General features: G+C 54.5%; 1 protein-coding gene across 1 annotated transcript; it reads left to right on the forward strand.

Moving 5' to 3' along the window:
* Positions 1-179: 179 nt before the first annotated feature.
* On the forward strand, positions 180-20,051 carry IPO13 (importin 13). Its single transcript, XM_055402085.2, has 20 exons — positions 180-983; positions 2,757-3,493; positions 8,935-9,075; positions 9,166-9,307; positions 9,399-9,565; positions 9,775-9,895; positions 9,982-10,129; positions 10,541-10,722; positions 10,806-10,832; positions 11,010-11,144; positions 11,316-11,459; positions 12,751-12,831; positions 13,351-13,488; positions 13,652-13,748; positions 16,589-16,641; positions 18,859-18,925; positions 19,016-19,074; positions 19,226-19,315; positions 19,606-19,787; positions 19,879-20,051. The coding sequence occupies exons 1-20, from the start codon at positions 900-902 to the stop codon at positions 19,973-19,975; spliced, it is 2,892 nt and encodes a 963-aa protein (XP_055258060.1). The 5' UTR covers positions 180-899; the 3' UTR covers positions 19,976-20,051.
* Positions 20,052-20,506: the final 455 nt, after the last annotated feature.

Genomic DNA, 20,506 nt, shown 5'->3' on the forward strand with positions numbered 1-20,506 from the left:
CAGCGGCGGGGCCTTGGCTCGGGTGGTGGGGCCGGGGGCCCTCAAGCGGCGCGCCGCTCCGCGGCCTGCTCAGGGGCGCGCGGACAGGCGCGAGGATACGAGAGGGGACCCGGAATGAATTTCCGCGCAGTTCCGCCGGGCTGTGCCGGCCGGGTAGGGCCAGGGCAGGCGCGGGTCCGGTGGGGACGGCTTCTGAGTCGGCGGTGCCGCGGACAGGCGCTCGGGGCAGCCCGTGCCTCGCTGAGGTCCCCGCCCCGTCCCGGCCGGGCCGGCTCGCCTGTCAGTCACTGGGGCGGAGGCAGCGGCGGTAGCAGGGCCGGAGACGGAGGGCGAGAAGAGCGCGGGCCTGGCCGAGCCGAGGGGACCTGCCACAGCCGCTTAACTCCACGAACTCTTCGCCCGAGACTTGCGAAGCTGTACCCCTGCGCTTCGTTGGACGCTTCCGTAACCCGCGAGGGGCTCTCTCCCCCGTAACCTCCCACCCCCGTGACCTCCTCCTAGAACCCGAGATCTCACTAGGGTGTTGTGGTACAGGCCATCGACCCTGTGACCCCTTGGTTTTCCCCAGGCCTCGCTTCCCTATGACTCCCTCTTCATAGATTCTGGGGACAGAACCCTGATCTATCATCAGGACCCCCGCCTGCAAACTCCTCACTGACGGCTTTCTCCTAGGATTTCCCCTAAGTGGGTCTCCTCCTAATAGCACCCCTTTTGGCCTCTGGCTAGCCCCCCACCCTCAACCGAGGTGGGGCGGCCTCGGCAGCCATGCTCGCCCTGGGACCCCTGTCACCCCACCACTTCCTGGGCACCCAAGCCGGAGTCTAGCAGGGGGCCAGCAGCCAAGAGGCTGGGGCAGGAGACAGGTCACGGTCCACCTCCCTGCTGGGGAGGGAGCAAAGATGGAGCGGCGGGAGGAGCAGCCGGGGGCTGCAGGGGCTGGAGCAGCACCAGCCTTGGACTTCACGGTGGAGAACGTGGAGAAGGTATGAGGGCCCTGGGGAGGGGCACTCCAGTGACAGAGCAGAAGTTCTGGGGACTGACACTAATGCCAGGGCCCAGGCCTGGGCTGGGTGCCCGTTGGGATGGTGCCTCCAGAGCACCTGGCATTTGCTGTCTCTCTAGGCCAGCCGACAGCAATGCAATGGTGTCTTAGGCTATTTTTGGCTTTCCATAGACGGGTCTTTCCTCTGTGGACACACTAGGGTCTTGGGATGGTCCCTCCAGGGTGCTGATGGTTTAGACCCTCCAGCCAGACTGGCTACTCTCCAGCTCCATGGGAAATGCATGAGCAGTGCAGTAAGCAACCAGGAATGAGGGAGACTTGCAGCTCAGTCCCCAGAGTGATGCTAAGCCATTCTGGCCCTGTTTTGTTGAGCAAGGGCTCAGAAAATAATCTGAAACTAAAACAATCTGGGTTGTGTTTTCTCTCTTCCTTGGAGAAGGGTCCTTCGGTTATTGGATGGAGGCCAGACCACTCCCGGGCAGGCGGAAGTAGGGCTGGCCCCTTGGTTTTGTGCTGGATCCAAGGGGCCTGGTCCTGCTGGCAGCTTCAGGGTCCTTCCCTACTCACCTGCCCACATGGCTTCCTGCCATGGCACTCTCAGGCTCCCCCACTGCTCAGTCTGTCTTTTTCAAACTGCTTCTCTATTTCTTTGCTGGGTTCTACCCCTAGAGGCTGGGAATGTAGAAATGCTTTCCACCCTGGGATGGATGGGGGAGACGGGGCTCCTGTGGTGGAAAACAGGGAATGGTTGCAGATACTCATTTGTTATTCTTGAGCCCTGTTTACCATATCCAGTGGTAAGGATGCATCTTTCTGCTTCTGTTCTCTGCCTGCCTCAGCATCCCAAGGGTCCAGACAAGGAATAGTGGCCATAACTGGCTGTCAGGGGTACAGATAGGGCTCAGCCTACTTGGATGGAGCCTGCTTAGGGGGTGAGAGTCCTGGCCTCACTCGTCCACCCCTTGGGGCTGGGCAGTGTTGGCATGGTGGCGCGCTGTTCTATGTGCCTCCAGGGAAATAAACCACTATTTTCCTACTGTGTGAAGTCCTAATGGAATGGAGACCCTGGGGATTTAGCTAGTTGCGAGCTCCAGGCTAGGCATTTGCCAGGACTGCAGGCCAAGACTTCTCTGGACCAGCTTTTTGGACCCTCTTGTATGCTCTCTGAGGAGTGTTCTCACCCTCCCTTCCAGTTTGTCTCTGCCCTAGGGCTGCCTGGCAAAGTCTTAGTCCTGCTCCGATTTCACAGTGGCTTTGGTGCCAGCATCTGGAGTGACCTAGGGATGATCCTGGGGGAGCTAAATGGAGCTGTTGGAGTAGATGAGAGCAGCTGTGCCTGGGAGGGTTGGAGGCGGGGGGTGGTTCAGGCTGTTCCATGCTCTTCTCAGGCTTAGCTTCTTCCTTATGGAGTCACTCCTTCCCACCTGAGCCTTGCCCTTTACCTCAGGTGGTTTTTCTTTGGGGAACTTGGCCACCTCTTTTGCTGCTTTCCTGCAGAAGTTCATGCTCCCAACCCCTAAGGTTTTGCTATAAAGAGAAGAGGCTATGGTGGAGTGTGGGCAAGTTCAGGCTCTCAAGATACCGGCTGGACCCCAGGTCCATGAAGCACTGTTGAGCCTGAGCTCTCCCTTCCTGCTCAGCCCCTTGGTCAGAAAGAGAGGACAGTTTTGCAGGACCAAGTCATGGCCTATGTTCTGGGCTCTGGCAGGATCCAGAGTGGCCAGCACCTGCTCAGTCTTGTGCTGTCCTGCAGGCGCTGCACCAGCTCTACTATGACCCCAACATTGAGAACAAGAACCTGGCTCAAAAGTGGCTGATGCAGGCCCAGGTGTCCCCACAGGCCTGGCACTTCAGCTGGCAGCTCCTGCAGCCGGACAAGGTGCCTGAGATCCAGTACTTTGGGGCCAGCGCCCTACACATCAAGATCTCTCGCTACTGGAGTGACATCCCTACTGACCAGTATGAAAGCCTAAAGGCACAGCTCTTCACCCAGATCACCCGCTTTGCCAGTGGCTCCAAGATTGTGCTGACTCGGCTGTGCGTGGCGCTGGCCTCGCTGGCTCTCAGCATGATGCCCGACGCTTGGCCATGTGCTGTGGCGGATATGGTGCGGCTGTTCCAGGCCGAGGACTCACCGGTGGATAGCCAGGGCCGCTGCCTGGCCCTGCTGGAGCTGCTGACAGTGCTGCCCGAGGAGTTCCAGACCAGCCGCCTACCCCAGTATCGCAAAAGCCTGGTGCGGACCAGCCTGGCAGTGGAGTGTGGGGCTGTCTTCCCGCTGCTGGAGCAGCTGCTGCAGCAGCCCAGCTCACCCAGCTGTGTGCGTCAGAAGGTGCTCAAGTGCTTTTCCAGCTGGGTGCAGCTGGAGGTACCACTGCAAGACTGCGAGGCACTCATTCAGGCTGCCTTCGCTGCTCTGCAGGACTCAGAGCTCTTTGACAGCAGTGTGGAGGCCATTGTCAATGCCATCTCACAGCCTGATGCCCAGAGGTGAGCCAGTCCCAACCTTCCCGGAGATGGACAGCCTGCTTGGCCAGCCACACATCCATCCATCCATCTGTTCAGTAAACACTAATTGAGTACCTACTACATGCCTGGCCCTATGCTGAATATACAGCAAGGACCCAAGCAAGACATGGTCCTTGTCCTTGTGGTTCAGAGAGGGAGACAAGACGTTAGACAACAAACCATCCAACGAATTATTCAATGAAAATATTTGACTCCCTTCTCGTTCTGTCAGTCAGTCACCAAGTCCTGGCTGCTCTGCTCCTGACTATGCTGCATATCTTTTCCATTTCCCCTGCCCCCACCCTTGTGTAAGGTGCCATCATCTCTCTCCCCAGATTACTGAGGGGCTTCCTCACCAGTCCCCTGGTTTTCATACTTGTACCTTTCCTTGCCTACCCAGCACCCAGAGAAATCTTTTTAAAAATGAGGGTCTAATCTTTCCTTTCTGCTCAGAAATCTCCAGTGGCTCCACACTGCCCTTAGGATAAAGCTCAGAATTCTCAGTGTGATTCACGAGAGCAAAGCCCAGCATGGCATCCCCAGCCTCATCTCGAGCCATGCTGCTTCCTTTCTTCACTCTCACAGAAACTTTTCAGTTTCTTGAGTGTCCCAGGCTCCTTCCAGCCTCCAAACCATCACATGTGCTTGTCATATCATCGTTGCCTGATCTGAAACTTCACTTCCTTGGGAAAGGCCTCATGATTTTTAAGACTTAGTTTGGTCTTCTCTATTATTTTATCTCAGCACTCCCAGTGTTTTTCCTTCTTAGCCTGTAACGCAGTTTCATTATAAATTAATGTACGTCTCCCCATTAGTCTCTCAGCAATGTGAGGACAGGCTCTCTGTCATCTTATTTTGTCACTTTGTGCCTGGCAGCACTTGGTAGCTTTCATTATTTTTTAAACAGAGGGAAAGTAGGAGCTGCCTACTTGGTGAGGGTCACGGGTGGGAGAGGGTGGAAGGAGAGGGAGTGTTCCAGGCTTCGGGAGATACAGCAGGGGCAAAGGCATGTAGTGGGCAGCACCAGCATACACTCAAGCATCCAAAACAAGGTGAGTGTAATGAGATATTTCCTCAGGAAATGTTGCTTGAGCGTCTGTTTATGTGTGGGGGTCTAGGCTGACCCCAGGGAGCCTAAAGATGGATAGGTCGATTTCTGCAAGTCAAGAGCTCGGAATCCAGGAGACACGTGGATGGGAAAGTACACCCTACATGATGAGTGCTCTAATGGAGGGAGCAGGTTGCTGTCAGAACCGAGAGGAGGCATTTAACCCATTGTGAGGGTATGAAGGGCTTCCCAGAGGAGGTGCCAACTGAGCTGTGATTTGAAGGCTGTGTAAGAGTTAGACAGCTGGAGGTGATGGATATGGGGAGGACGTTTCAGACCAACAGAAGAGCCCAAGCAAGGAAAGGGTGTAAGGGAGCCTGGTGAGTGGGTGTGATTAAATAGCAAAGTATAAGGGCCAGTGGTAGGAGATCTAGACCCAGATCATCAAGGCCTTGTTGACCAAGCTTAAGATTTTGGTCTTTGTGCTAAAGAGGATGTAATAAGACAAAATGGCGTGATGAGATTTTTGGTATAAGTTGGATTGGCCGGGGCAAGGCTGGAAGCCTGATACTTCACATTTCAGAGAAAAGGCTTTGAGAATGCTCAACAGAGCCAGAGGGGGAAATACCATTGAAAGGGATGGCCCGGGGACGTGGTTGATGGCTCTAGCTTTGGCATTAGTCATGTTTGAGTTTGAATCCCAAATGATTCACGTCCTAGATCTGAGACCTTGGATAAACCACTTTTAAGCCTCAGTTTCTGTTATCAGTAAAATGGATCATTATACAGAGTTTAAGTAGAATAATGTTCCCAGGGCCTGACCCTGGTATTCTGGGAATATTTTGGTATGAGGATTCAATAAGAGAATGTTTCTGAGAGCTTTAGCATGATTCCTTGACATCGTATTAATGGCGGTTACTCAGCGACTTCACTTTCACTTTTCACTTTCACACATTGGAGAAGGAAATGGCAATCCACTCCAGTGTTCTTGCCTGGAGAATCCCAGGGATGGGGGAGCCTGGTGGGCTTCCGTCTATGGGGTCACACAGAGTCGGACATGACTGAAGTGACTTAGCAGCAGTAGCAGCAGTATTCGGTATCATGATTGCTTTGGCACTTAGTATGAGCCCTTTCCCATGGCTTCTCAGCTTTTCCAGCTTAAGGTGGGTACCAAGTCCTAGGTCAAGGCCTTTCTTGGCTGGCTAGGCTCAGACAATTGGTGGCTAAGGGGAATTGGCAGAGCCAGTGTGTGGGTGATGTGAGGTGTCCTTGGATACACCCAGGTTTACCCGCCTAGCCAGTCTCGAGGGCTTTGGCAGGTAATTGATGCCTCTGCTCCTCTGAACGAATGAGCAAGCAAGGAGCCAGTGAGGGAACCTATAGCCTCCTGAACGCCCATTGGCTGCAGCCCCCTCGGTTGCTTAGCAACTCTCCCCATTTTCTCAGCTCTGCTCCCAGAGCTCTAATTGCAGGTCTGGGCTGAGCTCAGTGTGAGTGGCAGCCAAGGAGTCCCAGCAGCTCTGCCCCAGCAGCTCAAGCTGACCAACAGGAGCCAAGCCTTTTGAACCCAGGTTCAGTTGTGGTGTTTTAAAGACATCCTCTCATTTCCCTCCCCCAGACCTAGAAGGCTTGAGGTCTCAGGTGCATTCTGTTTGCTCACAGGTCTCAGGCACACGTGTCCGGGTGGTAGGAAATCAATGCAAGAGTTTCCTCTATGGGTGGACTGCATCCAGCCTGGAGTCAGTGTTTGGGCCTTGCTCTGTCTAGTCCATTTCCTAACTTTGGCTTGAGAAAGTCACCTTCAGTGGCTTTGAACTTTGGGTCATCCAGCCACTGCCCAGGTGTCCTGACGTTGGCTCTCTCCTTGGCTGAGCTTGCACTCAAGTCACCATTTTCCCACCCTATCCACAGCTGCTGCTGTTTGCCTGGCTCTCTCTCCTTTGAAAAAAATTTTTTCCTAAGATTTGTTTTTAATCCTGGGAAAGCTTTTTGCTGGGGGGCTGGAGAAGGGAAAAAAGATGAATTAGACAGGCTCATGGGAGCTCCCATCAGTTAGAATTTGAGATATATGCTGAGATCTGCATAGATCCTTTGAGGAAATTCAGGTTGGGCCCTGAAACAGAAGCAAATCTATAGCAGTGCATGGGGCTGTCTTAACCTAGAATCTGTCACTATTTGCTCTGTGACCTTGAATAATGCTCTGAACTCTACTGGGCTATATTGTCCTTGATTTATCCTGTTACGAGACAGAGATGAGACAAATTAAGAACTTTGATTACCTACTGTGTACATGAATTTTGAAGATGTGAGGGAGCCTTGGAATTCAGTGAGGATGCTGTGGGGGTAGGGCACTACCTCCTGCTGCCATCTCAGCTACTGGCCATGGCCTTGGCCCTGCCCCTACTCATTGTGCCAGAGTCTGGCCTGAAGGTGCCCATTGTCTTGTGGTGCAGCCCGTGTCAGGGCCAAGAGACAAGCCATCCCTGCTGTCTCCAGGCCACCCCCTCTGGAGCTATCTCTGGGCTGCGGGTAATCTGGGATGAACGTCTTGTCCCACCAGAACTGGGATGTGGAGGCTAGCATCCTGGACTGGTTGCCTCTTGTCCTTCTCATTCTTTGCCTAAGGTTACCTTGCCAGGGCTACCTCCTAGCAAGCTGTTTGGGGCAAGTCCAGATAGAACGCCTTCTGGATCTTCAAGGCCGCCTCCCCTCCATAGATTGCTATGGTGACACTATGATTGGCAGTAGAGGGATCCCCCCTGAGAGTATCACTTCCTCTGCTTAGTCTTGTCTCCACAGAGCAGGCAGCTGGGGATGGAGCTAGCCTTCTCTCAGTCTCCTTCGTATACTCTGCTTCCTCTGCTCCTTCCTTAGGGATCACTGTGCCTCAGTGCTCTGGCTCAGACCCTCTTTTCTCATTCAGCACTTATGCATGCACGCATGCTAAGTCGCTTCAGTCGTGTCTGACTCTTTGCGACCCTACGGACCATAGCCCACCAGGCTCCTCTGTCCATGGGATTTTCCAGGCAAGAATACTGGAGTGGGTTGCCATGCCCTCCTCCCATTCGACACTTAATTCTTGGGCACTTTCCAGCTATTCCCATAGCTGTTTGCTGATGATTCCAAAAGCTATGTCTCTTGCTCTAACCTCTCCATTGGGCTTCAGGTTTTTATATCCAGTTCTTTCTGGACACTTCTACCTGCCTATTTCCCTGGGTACCTCTGATTCAATATGCCTAACGTTGAACTTAACACCTTCTGGCCTGCCGTTAAATTTATTACTGCCCCCATCCATCCTCTCCTCCAGGTCTCAGTAAGTATTTCCACCAGGGAGAGTTGTTCTTGACTCTTAGCCATCCTCCTATCCCTGTTTTGTCTCTGAGTTCCCTCTGAGTTCATTCCCTCCCTTACTACCACCAGACTCCTTAGGAGTTAGGATTTGGTGGTGGGGGGTGGAGTGGAGAGTGGGGGTTGATGCTCTCGGGAGCTGTTGCTGTCTCCTGACGTCTTTAACAAGACTCTTTAGCGTGTGTCTTCTGTCTCCTGTCCTCGTTCAGTCTCCCCTGATACTGATGGTATTAGTTTCCTACAGCTGCCATGGTAAGGTACCACACCCTGGCACACGTGACAGAGATTTATTGTCCCACAGTTGTGGAGCCTGGAGGTCTGAAATCAAGGTCTCAGCTCCCTCTGAAACCTGTAGGAGCACCCCTCCTTGCTGCCTCCCAGCTTCTGGTGCTTTGCTGGCAATATTTGGTGTTCTCTCGGCTTGCTGCATAATTCCAGCCTCTCCCTTTGTTGTCACATGTCATCCTCCCTGGAGGTCTCTGTCTTTACATGAATGTCTTCTTTTAAGAACATCAGTTATATTGTATTAGGGCCACCCCCTACTCTCTGATCTCATCTGCAGTGACCCTGTTTCCAGGTCAGGTCACATTCTGAGCTACTAAGGTTAGGGCTTCAACACATCTTTTTTGGGAAAACATAATTCAATCAATAGCTATCTTATTCTCTGGCCCCCCAAAATTTATTTGTCCTCCCCACATGCAAAACACATTTACCTCATCCTAACCTCCCGAAAAGTCTTAAGCCATTCAAGCATCAACTCTAAGTCCAGTTGGAGGACACAGGTCCAGCCACACTTACCTTTTTGTATGTCCTTTCCAGAGTTCTCCTGGAGGTCTCACCTAAAGTTATTCCCAAATTGGGCAACGTCAAACCTGCCACATAGGCCTAGCCCCTGACCTCTTTCTTGCTTTGGGTTCGATGTGGAAAGGGGAGCTTTGATGGACAACAGAGAGATTGTGCCTTTCTCCCAAAGGTGATGGGGGATGGGCAGACAGTTCTGATGCGTTTCCTCACCCTCTGCCTCCAGGTACGTGAACACACTCCTAAAACTCATCCCACTGGTGCTGGGACTGCAGGATCAACTGCGACAGGCAGTGCAGAATGGGGACATGGAGACCTCCCACGGCATCTGTCGCATCGCTGTGGCTCTGGGCGAGAACCACTCCCGGTGAGGAGAAGGGCAGCTGCCGGTTGGATAGCAGGACCCTCGAAGAAGTAAGGGAGGTAGAAGGACCTCCCCATGTCTTCTCCCTCCCAGGGCCTTGCTGGACCAAGTGGAGCACTGGCAGAGCTTCCTGGCCCTCGTCAACATGATCATGTTCTGTACGGGCATCCCTGGCCACTTCCCTGTCAACGAGACCACCAGCTCCCTGACGCTCACCTTCTGGTACACACTGCAGGTGTGTCACGTGACCTTCAGAGGGCCTGGGCCATGATGGAAGAAGGGGGATCATGGCCTCTGTGGCTAACTCTCCTCCCTGGTTCTCTCAGGATGACATTCTGTCCTTTGAGGCAGAGAAACAGGCTGTGTACCAGCAGGTGTACCGGCCGGTCTACTTCCAGCTGGTGGATGTGCTTCTGCACAAGGCCCAGTTCCCTTCTGATGAAGAATATGGATTCTGGTCCTCAGATGAGAAGGAGCAGTTCCGAATTTACAGGTGACGGTAGCAGGCCAATCCTAGCTCTAAAGGGAGTCCTGAGATAATGAAGGCAATGAGGGGAAGAGGTCCAAGGCCAGCTTCCCTGAATCCTGGGCCTCCCTTCTCTGTTCTCTAGGCACTTTGGTTGGGCTGTGAGGGAACTGGGGTGGCTTCTGTGCTTGGGGGAGGCATCTAGGTAGTGTATAAGGCCTTCATCTGCTTCTTAGGGTGGACATCTCAGACACGCTCATGTATGTCTATGAGATGCTGGGGGCCGAGCTCCTCAGCAATCTCTATGACAAGCTGGGCCGTTTGCTCACCAGCTCAGAGGAGCCCTACTCCTGGCAGGTACCTCCCCAGCCTGATTCCCTCAGCCCTTCCAGATCTGTCACATCCTCCTCCTCAGCCAAGCCAGTGGCATCCTCTTTCCCCAGCACACAGAGGCCCTGCTGTATGGCTTCCAATCCATCGCAGAGACCATCGATGTCAACTACTCCGATGTGGTGCCCGGGCTCATTGGCCTCATCCCACGGATCAGCATCAGCAATGTGCAGCTGGCGGACACCGTCATGTTCACCATTGGTGAGACCTGGCCCACACCCGTGAGCGCATCCCCAAGCCGACCTGCTGGGTCCTATCCAAAGTGGGAGACATAAGTGCGCACACACACAATCAGAAACTGCAACCAGTTGACTGTCCTGGCCTGTCTAGGGGTCCTTGCTACAGTGCGCTGAGCTGCGGTTCAGTGAGGCTAGTTCATTGCCACTAAAACGGTGGCGCTGGGCCTCTACTGAGTAACTCCTTCCCACTTATCAGCTGTAAGGTCATGTTTGAGCGCATACATTCATATTTGCCCACCCCATGCTCTGAACACACAGCGTGCTCTCTGTTCAGGGGCTCCAGCTCCACCCTGCCAGGAGACCTGCCTGCCTTGCAGGGACCTGGCACACAGCCAGCCTGGCCTGCTTCAGATGTCTTCCCTTCTTCCCCCAGGAGCTCTGTCTGAGTGGCTGGCTGACCACCCCGTCATGATCAACAGCGTTCTACCCCTTGTGCTGCATGCCTTAGGCAATCCTGAGCTCTCTATCTCTTCTGTGTCCACCCTCAAGAAGATCTGCCGAGAGTGCAAGTATGACCTGCCGCCCTACGCCGCCAACATCGTGGCTGTCTCCCAGGTATCCCAGGGCCCTGGGTGCAGCCGGGCCTCAGGGCACAGTCTGCCCTGCACTGACAGCATATTCCTTCTCTTTATCCCTAGGATGTGCTGATGAAACAGATCCATAAGGTGAGTTCATAAGTTTTTAGGGGACTCGGCTCTTTGAGGTATTGGGGGGATCCGAAGAAATCCCATCTTCTGCCTTTGTGCCTTATTCTCTGTTCTTGGAACTTTGCCCAAGAGGTTCATTCTTCCCACCCACAACCAGGTGTGTCTGGGACTGACCCTCTGTGTTCTGCCCCGCAGACGAGCCAATGCATGTGGCTGATGCAGGCACTGGGCTTCCTGCTGTCAGCCTTGCAAGTGGAGGAGATCCTTAAAAACCTGCACTCGCTCATCTCACCGTATATCCAGCAGCTGGAGAAGCTGGCGGAAGAGATAGTGAGTGAACTGTTGCGCATGCGTGCGTGCGTGTATGTTGTTCGTGGCCACTAGCAGCGGTGGGACTCTGGGGCTGCCGTTTGTGTGGGCTGTGGCTTAGCTGCTGAGGGGTGGGCTGGAGCTGGCAGTCAGGGCTGGGAGATCCAGAGCTTGGTTCCCTTCTCCCCGTAGCCTAATCCTTCCAACAAGCTGGCCATTGTCCACATCTTGGGGCTTCTCTCCAACCTCTTCACCACACTGGACGTCAGTCATCATGAGGATGATCATGAAGGCCCTGAGCTCCGGAAGCTGCCAGTGCCACAGGGACCCAACCCCGTGGGTGATGTTGTCATTGCCACCGCCCCCATCCCCCAACCCTGTGGGAATCTCATAGTCACCCCTGAACTCTATGGGTAATATTGTCATTGTTTCCCTGGCCCCATGGGGCATGGTGCGTTTGGTCCTTTGACCCTGTGCGTGACCCTCCCGCTGCCCCCTGCTCTGCAGGGAGTGATGTCATCGTCTCACTCAGTCCTGTGGGTGATGCTGTCTTTGTTCCTGGCCTAACTAGGGTGGTGGTACAGTGTTTCTTTCTCCCCATGGGGGACACTGACATTATACATCCTAAGTGATGTAATTATGGTACCCTGTTTAACCCCCACCTCTGTGGGGCCTTCTGCTTCAGCACTCACCGTCCTCTACAGGCACTAAGGATGCTTACATACTCCACATGTAATAGTTCTTGCCTTTGAGTGGCTTTTGGTCTAGAGGAAATACATATAAACATTGTCACAGAGCACTGTGATAAGTGCTGTGGTAAGCTTTGCACGGGACATTGGGGTGACTACTTATGAGCTATTTAGTCTGGGACAATCCTCAGCTGCCCATTCAAAACTATGAACATCAGGATATCTGATGCTCATCTTATAGAACTGTGCTGAACAGCAGGTATAGTCTTGATTAAAAGTACTTTGCATACTATAAAACTGTACAGATGCGAGGGACTGCTTTAGTCATTGTTCCAAGTACCCCTCCAGTGTTTTCTCCTGGAGAAAAGGTAGCCACAGTAGCCTGGTCCCTCTGCTCAACTCCCCACCCCAGTATCGGTCACCCTTTTGGCTCCAGACCAAACCAAAGCCACTGTCCTCCCAAAGAACCCCTCCTTCTATGGTAGTCATCTTCCCTCCTTCCCTCACCTCCCAGGACCTCAGGCTGCTCTGCTCCACCATAAGCTGCCCATATCTACGCATCCCTTGGGGCTCTCTCCCCTAAGCCTATCTGGGTGAGACAGTATCTCTGCTTCTTCAGGGGCTGGTCCATAGGCTTTGGCACTAAAATGCTTTTACCGAGCGGAAGCAGAGAGGGAGTGACTTTTTAAAAAGATTACAAAGTTTTAACAGTCTTCTGAAGCTTGCAGTCTGAGGCTTCCTCTAAGATGATCCCTAGAATTCAGGGTATCTTTGATTCATGGGGATTCAGCAAAGCACTCCTTCCCCGGGGTCCTGTGTAAGTCTTCAGTGTGGAGTCTGGGGTAACAGGTCTGAAGCGCCTGGCCTACCTCCAGCTGCCCAGCAGCCGCCGGGGTGGGCGAGAGCGGTGGGGGCCTCACTGCTTCCTGTGTCTTCAGGTGGTGGTGGTTCTGCAGCAGGTCTTCCAGCTCATCCAGAAGGTGCTGAGCAAATGGCTGAGTGATGCCCAGGTGGTAGAGGTGAGCACTGACCCTTGCCATCAGCCCCCATGGTGACTCTGCTCAGAGACAGAGCTTCCACCACCTCAGGCTGCCGTGATCTGGAGGAAGTGAAGGAGACGAATCCTACCCCACCGACGCTCAGAATCTCTGGGGAAGAAACTTCCTGGTGTCCCAAGAAGTGCTCCACCCAAGGCTGTGATGCTGGGGCTGAGTGACAGTCAGGGATCCATTTTAGCGTCCAGACGCCTGCCTTGGTTCCATTCAGTGCAGGCGTTTCTCACTACTGTTCCTCCCTGAGCCGTGGTGGAGATGTAAGGAGCTGGAGTTAAGTTACAGAGTTCCATCCTCAGCCCCGCTAAGAAGGGCCTTTCAGCCTCTTGCCTTCCAGGGTGAGGGTCAGACTAGTCTGCCTTCCAGGGTTCACAGAGCCAGGCAGGGCTGGTGGGTAAAGGCCCCTTTTTAGGCCTCTGTGCAGGGCCTCCGTTCTGTTGCAGCCAGTGGCAACCTGCTGACCAGGCTCCTTTGCTTTCTTCCCAGGCAGTGTGCGCTATCTTTGAGAAGTCCGTTAAGACACTGCTGGATGACTTTGCCCCCATGGTGCCACAGCTGTGTGAGATGCTGGGGCGGATGTACAGCACCATCCCCCAGGCCTCCGCTCTCGACCTCACTCGACAGGTGGGCCTTCATCCGAGGCAGAGGTCCGGCCCAGGGATTGGGCGGGTGGGTGGAGTAGGGTGAATGGTTGCTCTGGCAGGAGTCCTCGCCTGCATTCCAGGGACGCCGGCCTGTCCTGGTGGGCCAGGGCTCCCGCTGACCAGCGTTCCCTACTTCGTTGCAGCTGGTCCACATCTTTGCTCATGAGCCTGCCCACTTTCCCCCCATCGAGGCCCTCTTCCTGCTCGTCACCTCCGTCACACTCACCCTCTTCCAGCAAGGTAGGTCCCAACCAGGGTCTCTGCTGCTGCCGCCACTGCCACTGCCTCTGCTTCCCTGACTGGGGAGCCACAGCTGCCCACTCTGTTCTCCTCTCTGCCCTGAGTTGCACATGGGTTTTGATGGGAAAGTAACGGGATCAAGCACAGCACAGTTGTCACCTTACAGATAGTTGACACCTTAGGTGGAAGTGGACAAGAGAGTGAATGATGTCTTCTCCTGGGCTCAGGGCCAGGCTGGATGTGGGGGAAGGTGGGGCTGGAAGCTCTGAGGGACTTGGAGTACCAGGTTGGCTCCATTTCCTTTGGGATAGAATGAAAGGTGGCAAGAACATGTGCTTCGAAGTCAGCTAGACCTAGAAGCTCATCACCACCAACTAGTTGTGTGACCTTGGGCAAGTCACATACCTTTTCAGAGCCTTTGTTTCCATATCTGTGAAATGGGGATGTCAGATACTTGCTAGAATTGTTAATAGGTATTAAAGTAGCATCTTTCAGACCCCTGGCTTGGGGGATTTGCACATGATGTACTCACAGAGTGCTGGTTCCTTTCCCTGCTTTGAGACTCATTCCTTTCTAGGCCAGAAGCCTTTGGCTGTGATCCCAGCCCCCCAGCCACTACGGCCCTCTGCCTGAGAGAAGTTGGGAGTGGGGGGCTCCAGGCTTTCCCTGCTGCCTAACCCAGCTTCTCACTTGGAGAAGAAACAGCGTTGTTCCGTCAGCATCCTGAGTTTTGCCTAGAGTCACGCTCACAGGCTTGAGGCTCACCAGGAGTCTTAGCTGGAGCCAGAGTGCTCTCTGCTTCTGTCCTCAGTATTTGGTCCCCTGATGCTGACCTCTGCTCTGGTGGACCATGGGTTGTTTCCAGAGTGGGGAGAAATCTGAGCCAGAAACGGATGTGGTCCTCCTCAGCCTCACCTCTCCCCACCCTCCATGGCCACTGCTCCATCTGGATCGCCTCAGCAATCTTCTGACTGGTTTCCCTGGCATCTGCCCTTCTCCAACCCGTTCTGCACCCAGCAGCTGTAATATTTTCTATAAGACACAAATCTGAGCACTTTTCCCTCCCTGGCTTAAAGCCCTTCCGTTGCTCCCCATCACCCTCAGGTCCTGGTCCCACTGCCCACCACCATGTGACATAGACCTGCATTCTCTCAACGGTCATTCCTGAATGGCTGCAGCAGTTCAGCCACCCTGACACTTCCCCCATCATGTCCCCTTTGATCTCTGTGCCCTGCTCCTCTGCCTAGATTGCCCTGTGCCCTTCACTGGGTGAGCTGTCTCTCCTCCATGCCTTACCCCTGCATCAGTCCTCGGAAGCTTCTCTAAGGCAGAGCTGGGTGCTTCTGACCTTGTGCCAGAACTGCATGGGCACGCACCGCTGATACAGCGTTGATCACACTCAGTAAGCAGCTTCCATGACTGTCTCCCTCCCTGGACTAAGCCCCTCAAGGGCAGGCTTGGGTCTCTTCCTTCTGCATCCCTCAGAACAAGGCCAGCAGAGAGCAGACGCCAGACACTGTTGAAGAAAGGAGGCAAGGTCTCCTTGTTCTTGGAGCCTTTCTTCCTCTCTGTCCAGCCCACCTCTAGCTGGGCGGATGCTGAACCTTAAACCTGCCATCTACAGGGACCCCAGGCTTGGGTATGTTGGGCCTCACTTTACAGGACTTGAGTAACTTAGGGGGCAGCTGTGGAAGGGACAGGCTTTATCAAAGGCTTCTCACAGCCTGAAGGAAGTAGGGAAGAGATGATTATTGACTTGACAAGGAAACTGAACGTGGATGGCTTGCACAAGATCACACAGCTGCTTAGTGGTATCTCAGGCAGGGGTTTCCACAGCGTCTCCTCCTGAGAGTGGAGCAGCCAAGCAGGAGCTCCAGGCCATGCCTCGTCCTTGCCGAAGGTGTCATCAGAACTGGAGGCAGGATAGTGTCCAACATCCTACTTGTTGGGCTTGTTGGTTGTCTTACGGGACAGGATGCCCCCCTCACCTGCTTCGCTGTCCCAGTCTTGCCTTACCTTCCTCGGGCTCTGCCCTCCCACTGCACCGTGGGGTGACACACTGACGGGTTTCCCTCTTTCTTTGTGCGTCCAGATGGTGGGAGGGGGTCGTCAGCCCTGAGCCTGGCTCTCTGCTGAGTCTGTGTCCATGCGGAGGGGCGTTGTGGGCAGGGCTCTCATTTTTGCCTCATCATGCAGCTCCTTCCCCTGGGCCTTGACTGGCCAACCCCACAGCATATCAGGCACTGCCGAACCCAAGAAGGAGTCTTCTGGGTTAAGAGAACCCTGTAGATTCCTTTCTTTGGCTAGACCAAGAGCCTTAAGGGCAAGGAAGGGAGCGCACACCTGCTCAGACCATGATGCCCGGGAAAGGCTTTCAGCCAGGCCTCCCGTGGCAGTACCAAGGACCAGTCTCCCACCAGCCCTGCCCTCCCCTTGATGATGAGTGATGGGGAGGGGTATGTGATCGGAAGCAGTGTAGGGCCACTGCAGTCTGCCAGAGGCCACAACGAGTGTGGGGGCTGTTTGTCCAGCTACATCGTGGTGTCCAGCATTGCTGAAGCACTGCAGGGTCCTTTGGGGACTGACCTGAGGATGAGTGAAGAGTAGGTGGAAGGCCCCTTGGGAGGGAGCTGGGGCAGACCGTCCTTCACTTTGCCGTCTCTTTCTGTTGGGCTTCTCCCAGTTCATGGTTTTTGTATGTTTTGTTTCTTTATCTTGCTTCCTGCTGCTCATGTGCCCCCACGCTGTCTCCCTGCAGGCTCTCAGTCCCACATAACTATATGAGGTTGAGTTGCTGTTTGTATAATTTTTTCTTAAGTTCCATCTTTATTATATTTTAGGGCCCAGGGATCATCCTGATATTGTTGATTCATTTATGCAACTCCTGGCACAGGTGTGTTTTAGTTTTATTCATTCACGTTCTGTTCTCTCTCTTTCTCTTTCTCTTATGTTGAAATTCAATTTAAGCCTATTTTTAGCTTTCTGTTGACAAATTTTTTTTTTCTGTTCAGTTGAATAGAGTTTCTTCATCTGTTTCCGTGGAAGTTGACAACCCAACATCCTCCTTTAGTGCCCCCTTTGCCTCAACTAGCTCAGTCCTCCACAGAGACCAGGGAGAGGCTGATCCCGAAGGGAGGGAGCTGGGCTGGCCTGAGGGGTGGGCATGGGAGGGGGTGGTAACCGTGCCCAGCAGCTCCTGTGGGCCCGAAGTGACCAAAGAGCTCAGGGGCAGGGCTGGAGTTGAAGGGCCTGGGTTCATTGTCCCTGTGCTTCTGTGGGGACCTGCCTGCCTCAGTGCCCCCAGCCTACTCTTGAGAGGTAGGCTGGGAGGAGCTCCGAGGGAGGGGCCGAGCTGAATGTGCTACAGTGGAGCCCAGAGCTGGGCTGTCGCTGGGCCTCCAGACAGGTCCTGCTGCTGCTGGGGGGTGGGCGGGGCGGTGCTGGCTGCATTGCGAGATGTGCCTGGTGTGTGTTTAAGTGTCTCGGAGCTGACTTGTGTGTTTTGAGTCTGGTTTGGGGAGGGAACAGAAATCGTGTGGCTGCTGTCAGTAGTACGTGTATTGTTCTGAGTGTCAGCATGAATGTGTAGTTGTAGTGAGCCTGTGCACAGATGCGTGTTGTGTGCTGAGGTGTGTTAGGCATGGATGGAGTTTGAGTGTCGATGTTTGTTGGAGGTGTGTGTGTTGGGCTGTAGGAGTGCGTGTTACGGAGGGTAGGGGTATATATGGTAGTGGTGTGTCTGTATGAGGGGTTGTATGTTTGGGAAGGTACATGTGTCGGGCTGTGGGAATGTGGGGTTAGTATGTGTGTTGGGGAGTTCCTGTGAGTTGGGGGCTCCTATGGGTTGGGGTCCGTGACGTGTTTCTTTGTTTAATCACTCCACAAATATTTTGTGAGTGTGTTATACGTGCTTGGTCATGTGGTAGGTGCTGAGAATGTAATGTGAGCAAAAGCAGACACGGTTCTTACCCTCTTGGAACTTACAACCTAGTAGCGGGGGTGTAGCGGAGTGGGAATGGACAGTGTGCTCTGGGCGCAGGCGGACATGTGTGTGAGGGTGTATCTTTGGGGCGAGGACATTTGAGCACGGGTGTGCATGGGGAGAGTGCACGTGCTAGAGAACTGGGCAGACTGCGGGCATGGGTGTGTGGACATGGTTTGGGATACAGGGCTGGGGTGGGATGTGAGTGTGTAGCAAGCATGTGTCGCAAATGGGGAGAGTGGTGTATACAAGGGATGCGACTGAGGTGTGATGGAGGGTAAGTAGGGTGTTTTAAGTGAGGGCGTGTGGGGCTGTTTGCGCTTGAGTGAAAATGAGGGAGTGGAAGGTATATGAAGGCTGGAGGGCTGGGGGTTGATGTGGAATGCATTGGGGGGCTGCTGGGGGACAGCAGTGCTTGATGACTATGGGAGCTGTGCAGGGCATCTCCTATGACCCGAGGATGTGCCATTCGTGCCTTGGTACCACTTGGGGTGAGCTCTCAGCCCCGGTACTCCGTCTGCTTCCCCTGACATGGCAGCTCTGGCTCCTGGGTTGGGTATGGATGAGAAGGGCCTGGACACAGGCTGTCCTGGGTGAGAGGTGGGGCTGTGGCTCCCAGGCTCCCGCCCTGCCTTTCCTCCTCCTAAGCTGGAGAGTGTCTGAGGAATGCAGGCAGGACATAGGAGGGGGGCTGTGAACTGGGCTCCCTGTCCAGCTGCCATCTCTGCCCTGTTAACAAATCAAGGGGGCCTCAACTGCCTCTGTGAATCAAAGTGAAGTCACTGCTGGCAACCTGGAGCCTGCAGGAGGTCTGGCCCTGGTGGCGGGGATGGGGTGGGGTGATGTGTTTGCTCGGGGGTGACGGGCCCACGCTGTGGCATTATGACTCCCAGCCTCTCTCATGCACATATGCATCCATGTACACATACATGTACATGGCATCCCTTGGCTGCTCCCCTCCTGACATACTGAACTCTGGAGTGGTCTCATTCCCCAGAGATGGCTGGGTGGCTGGTTTTGGCAACCTTCACTTGTGGGGTGTGATGTTGGGGGCTGGGTGGCAGGTGAGTGGGAGGATGATTCTTAAGAGTCGACTAGGGCTGGGCTTACCAGCTCCACCTCCTGCAGGCTCTGAAGCGGAAGCCAGATTTGTTCCTATGTGAACGACTGGATGTCAAAGCTGTGTTCCAGTGTGGTAAGTGGGGTGCCAAGTGGACAGGTGGGCCTGGGGCCCCCTCAGGAGGATCCCTGAGCCCCATCTGATGTGCCTCTGCCTCTCTCACAGCTGTGCTGGCCCTCAAGTTCCCCGAAGCACCTACTGTCAAGGCCTCCTGTGGCTTCTTTGTGAGTCCCGTGCTGACCCCCAAACCCCGCACCATCCTATACCCCGCCCACCCTGCCCAGGATTCTGTGGGGTAAGGGTGTGGTGTGCAGGCCTTGACTCCAGGGAGACAGGGAGAGAGTGGGGGCTGACGGGCCTCTCCATCCTCTGTAGACAGAGCTGCTGCCTCGGTGTGGGGAAGTAGAACCTGTGGGAAAGGTGGTACAGGAGGATGGCCGTATGCTGCTCATAGCAGTGCTGGAGGTGAGACGGAGCGGGTGGGGGAGGGGCGTTTGGGGATGGGATGGCCCTTACTGCTGAGGCAGCTGCCCTTCTGGGAAGCTTGCACCTTGGTTCCCCAAGCTCTGTTTCTTCATCAAGTAAATGGCTGGAAGTTGTTAGGTTGCTGTGAGGATCAGCTATCACGTCTCAAGTAGCACTCACTTGTCACGTGCACTGTGGCTGAGGAACTGCCCGGGAGTGGGTGGTGCGGCTAGGCTGTCTTGCTGCAGACAGGGCAAGGCCCTGGTGTGCTGAGAACCCATCTCCCTCAGGCCATTGGGGGCCAGGCCTCCCGCAGCCTCATGGACTGCTTTGCCGACATCCTATTTGCTCTGAACAAACACTGCTTCAGCCTCCTGAGCGTGTGGATCAAGGAGGCACTTCAGGCACCTGGCTTTCCCTCCACCCGCCTCAGCCCCGAACAAAAGGACACCTTCAGCCAACAGATCCTTCGGTGAGCAGAGCTGGCAGGGCCTGGGCTCGGGTCGCGGGGAGGCGGAGGCCGTGGTAGATGGTGCTGACTTGCTCTCCCTTCTCTCCTGCAGCGAGCGAGTAAACAAGAGGCGGGTGAAGGAGATGGTGAAAGAATTCACGCTGCTGTGCCGGGGGCTACATGGCACCGATTACACAGCTGACTACTGAGGGGCGCCCCCGTCCCACCCACACCCCCTCCTCACCCCTCCTTATCCCCAAAGAGTAAACTTGAACCCTCACGGCACTGCTGTCTCTGCTTCCTTTCCACTGCCACCACCACCTAACTGGGTGACCTCAGACGACCTGGGGGAAGGACGGGAGGATGCTTGGACCCAGGCCTTGGTAGGGCATGGTGGAGCCAACCTCTGGCTTTTAGACTGAAAGGGGCACTACTGCAGCCAAGCCGCCCAGACTGGAGCCATCCAGGTACTGCCCTTGCCCTTGGGGTAGGTGGTGACTGCAGTAGTGCCAGCAACCTGCCCCCCAAATTAAAGTAGTCCCAGTGTTGGTGCATGCATGCACTTATTTAACCAACGGTGCTGAATACTAGACCACTAATTGTGCCATGCCTTGTTCCTTCTGAACAAAGGCTGATCTAGTCCATAGCAACCATACTACTCACTAAACTGGAAGAATGGAACCAGTGAGGAAGGCTGCCTGGAGGAATTTTCATTTCTGAGGGCAGTGGGAGGTTTCCTA

This window comes from Moschus berezovskii, chromosome 4 (genome assembly GCF_049115385.1).
Source record: "Moschus berezovskii isolate FMDL1 chromosome 4, NW_MosBer_1.0, whole genome shotgun sequence".
NCBI lineage: Eukaryota > Metazoa > Chordata > Mammalia > Artiodactyla > Moschidae > Moschus > Moschus berezovskii.

Bases quoted from the DNA above. Each gene is read 5' to 3' on its own strand.
- IPO13 (XM_055402085.2), top strand. From the start codon at position 900: ATGGAGCGGCGGGAGGAGCAGCCGGGGGCTGCAGGGGCTGGAGCAGCA. The intron at 11,460-12,750 runs GTGGGTGATGTT...CTGTGTCTTCAG, and splicing joins TGCCACAGGGACCCAACCCC to GTGGTGGTGGTTCTGCAGCA. The intron at 13,749-16,588 runs GTAGGTCCCAAC...ATTATATTTTAG, and splicing joins ACTCACCCTCTTCCAGCAAG to GGCCCAGGGATCATCCTGAT.